Genomic DNA, 3522 nt, shown 5'->3' on the forward strand with positions numbered 1-3522 from the left:
GCATGGCACGACTCACCATGCCATGCCAACCCCCTAAATTTTCATCGGGGAGGGCCGCACGACCTGTGACGGCCCACACTTTGCGCGAGTGGCAGAGCACGCTTTACACCTCTACATCAGATCAGCTTCAAATAAGGGTATATCTGAATAGATCCATAAACTAGATTCAATCCAATCAGATCTCATAAATATCTATTAGAATTTGAACCCAATAAGGATGTTGGATATCCAAATTTGGTTCAACCCGATTTAATTTATTAAAAATTTAAAAAATTAATAAATGAAAAAAATATAACAATTTAAATAAAAATAAAAAAATACAAGTATTTTTCAATTATTTTCATCATATATATACTTATTTGTTAAAAAATAAATGAAATAAAAATTACAAAAATACAATACAGATAACATATTTGTAAATAAAAAATAACATAGATACATATATATCAGATTGAATCCATCTCCGATAGGGGGTCATCCGAATTTGATCCAATTCTTAATCCTACTAATATGAGAAAATCCGAATTGAGGTTATCTGGGTCGGACAAAATCGGACGGGCTTCAGATAAGACCCAACCCGATCCATTTGCACCCTCTCAATTCTCATTCTCATGGCTTATAATGGGCAAGTGAGAGGTGAGTTACGTCACATGTTAACACAGTATGTGTTTGGTTCTGTGGCGTTTGTGGATGAGTTGACCATATATTTGTATTTTTTCACTTTAAATGTTTATTTATATTTTTTCACTTTAAACGTTTATTGTTTTTATTATTTGGTTGGACATTAATTTAATCATTTTTTACTTTTTACCTCAGATTAATACCCATTAAAGTGTGCCACATCAACATGGTTTTAAGCAACACTCAGGCATTGGGGGAACAAGAATTTGACACTTCCCAAATGCCCCATGCACAAAAATCAAAACATTTTAGTTTTCTATCATTTGGTAAATAGTGAAACCAAATAATTGTTTCATATGCAATAAATGTCGATGCCTATGTGGTGGCATTTTTTCAATAAACTCCCACATAACGAAGCATAGCCATTCTTTGGGTTTGCCCGTCTGGGTGTACCTGAGTTACACATTTTGTTTTCTTCTGACCCTGGTTCATCCATTTGGTATGTGTTTGGTTTCATGGGCGTTTATGGATTTGATGTTTATTTGCACTTTTTTTTCACTTTAAATGTTTCTTATTTTTGTTGTTTGGTTGAACTTCACTTTAAAACCTCATATTAATACCCAATAATGTGTTCCACATTACCATTTGGTTTCAAGAAACACTGAGGCATTGGGGGAAACAAGAATTTGACATTTCCCAAATGCCTATACATAAAAATTAAGAGGGTGTTTGGTTCCATTTACATTTATTGAGTAAACGTTTTGTACTTGTGTGACTGCAAAACCAAGAAAAACAATTAATGAGGGCGTTTATGACACATAAGCGCCATTAGGCACCACATCAACAAAATGCCAATAAATGCCTACCCGTTTTAGGAAGGTCCAAAATGAAGCTTCCTGAAACTAGAGAAACACATAGAAACCGAAGTTTGCTTTTGCAAAATTCGATACACACAAATGCAATTAATGAGGCACCATCCATAAATGTTTATTTAATAAATGTAAACGGAACCAAAAATATATTAAAACTTTCAATTTTCTACCATTTATTTGATAAATGGTGAAACTAAGTGTATGTTTGGCTCCGTTTACATTTATTGAGTAAACGTTTATGGATGGTGCCACATAGGCGCCCCGTTAGCAAATGCCTCATTAATTGCATTTGTGTGTATCAATGTTTACAAATCTGTGCGCCTCTCCCATTTTAAGAAACTTCACTTTGGAACTTCTTGAAATGGGTAGGTGTTTATTGGCATTTTGCTAATGTGGTGCCTAATGGCACCTATGTGTCATAAATGCCCTCATTAATTGTTTTTATGGGTTTTACAGTCATACAAGTATAAAATGTTACTCAATAAATATAAACGGAACAAAACAGCGTGAGTACTTTTTGGGACTGATTTTCAAGAAAAAACGCCCATATTTTCAAGACCCATTTTTCACAAAAAAACGCTTTTGCCACATAGGCAGTGAGCAACATTATGCTATTTGGTAAAGTGATTTTTATCACCGTTTTTCATGTATGTACTGATAAATAAACACCACATAGAATACACGTCAATCAACCATCGGGGAAAACAGTTCATTGATGCATGAAACGCCATGAGTGAGGTCCCAATTTTTGAGGCATGTCTAATCGGCTGAAAAAAAAATGAGATACATGGGCGTTTGTTGAAACGCCTATATAGATCCGACGTGGCACCGTTGTTTTGAAAAACGGCACGGTTCCCCTAAATAATTGTTTCATTTTGCTTCATCTCAGATAAACACCAACGCCTATGGCGCTGATGTGGCGGCGTTAACCAAACATACACTTGGTCTCTCTTCTAATTTAAAGTTTAATGTTAACAGCCGCGAAACTTGAAAGGCGCTATTTTAAAACTCGTACCCAGAAATTTCCTTTTCTTCTACTATTCCCGCTAACCACGATTTAATCCTTACCGCCCATTTCTACTTTTCCTCATCGACGGTTCATTCCCCTCGATCCGTGTCGAAGAAAGGCAGCCAATCACATCTTGCGTCCTAATCTCTATATAAATAAACGTCCTCTCTCACTCCGAAATCAACAAAATCGAAGAAGTTTGTTGCATACCCCGAAGCCCCGTAGAACTCCATTATCCTCTAAAAGCCTTTTTTCAGACATTCCAATGGCGCCCAAGGCAGAGAAGAAGCCCGCAGAGAAGAAGCCAGCAGAGGAGAAGAAGGCCGAGAAGGCTCCAGTTGCAGAGAAGAAACCCAAGGCAGAGAAGAAGCTTCCCAAGGACGCTTCCGCACCGGATAAGAAGAAGAAGCGAATCAAGAAGAGCTCTGAGACCTACAAGATCTACATCTTCAAGGTCCTGAAGCAGGTTCACCCCGATATCGGTGTCTCGAGCAAGGCTATGGGAATTATGAACAGCTTCATCAACGATATCTTTGAGAAGCTTGCTCAGGAGGCTTCCAGGCTTGCTAGGTATAACAAGAAGCCGACCATAACCTCTCGGGAAATTCAGACCGCCGTCCGCCTGGTCTTGCCTGGAGAGCTTGCGAAGCACGCTGTATCTGAAGGAACCAAGGCTGTTACTAAGTTTACAAGTTCTTAAGTTTTCATAGATTAGGTTATTTTCTCTGATTGTGTACCTTGGATCTATTGGTTGTTTCGTGTTGCTGTTAGGGTTTTTTGAATGTAAAGATTGGATACTTTCTTTATGTGTAATTTGTGAGCCCAATGAACCCAAGAGCTCTGTCAATGAAAAAGCGCCAATTTTTCACTTGCAATTGCTCTGTTCCATGTGTTTTCTGCACTTGTTTTTGTTTATTAGTTCTTGGTTTTTATGATCAAAATTCTAGGTGATTTGTAGTTGGTCTTGTCGATTAGTTTTGATGTGATTGATGCTGATTTCAATTAGGTTTCTTAACGTAG

General features: G+C 37.4%; 1 protein-coding gene across 1 annotated transcript; it reads left to right on the forward strand.

Annotated features, from left to right (window-relative positions):
* Positions 1 to 2667: 2667 nt before the first annotated feature.
* LOC104587324 (histone H2B.1) lies at positions 2668 to 3377 on the forward strand. The gene has a single exon (XM_010244879.3). It carries the CDS (start codon positions 2768 to 2770, stop codon positions 3200 to 3202), a length of 435 nt encoding a protein of 144 aa, XP_010243181.2. The 5' UTR covers positions 2668 to 2767; the 3' UTR covers positions 3203 to 3377.
* The last annotated feature ends 145 nt before the right edge of the window (positions 3378 to 3522 follow it).

This window comes from Nelumbo nucifera, chromosome 2 (genome assembly GCF_055504915.1).
Source record: "Nelumbo nucifera cultivar China Antique chromosome 2, China Antique-T2T, whole genome shotgun sequence".
In the NCBI taxonomy this organism is placed as follows: domain Eukaryota; kingdom Viridiplantae; phylum Streptophyta; class Magnoliopsida; order Proteales; family Nelumbonaceae; genus Nelumbo; species Nelumbo nucifera.

What these genes read in the sequence shown, in the direction of transcription:
- LOC104587324 (XM_010244879.3), top strand. Translation starts at nt 2,768, where the DNA reads ATGGCGCCCAAGGCAGAGAAGAAGCCCGCAGAGAAGAAGCCAGCAGAG.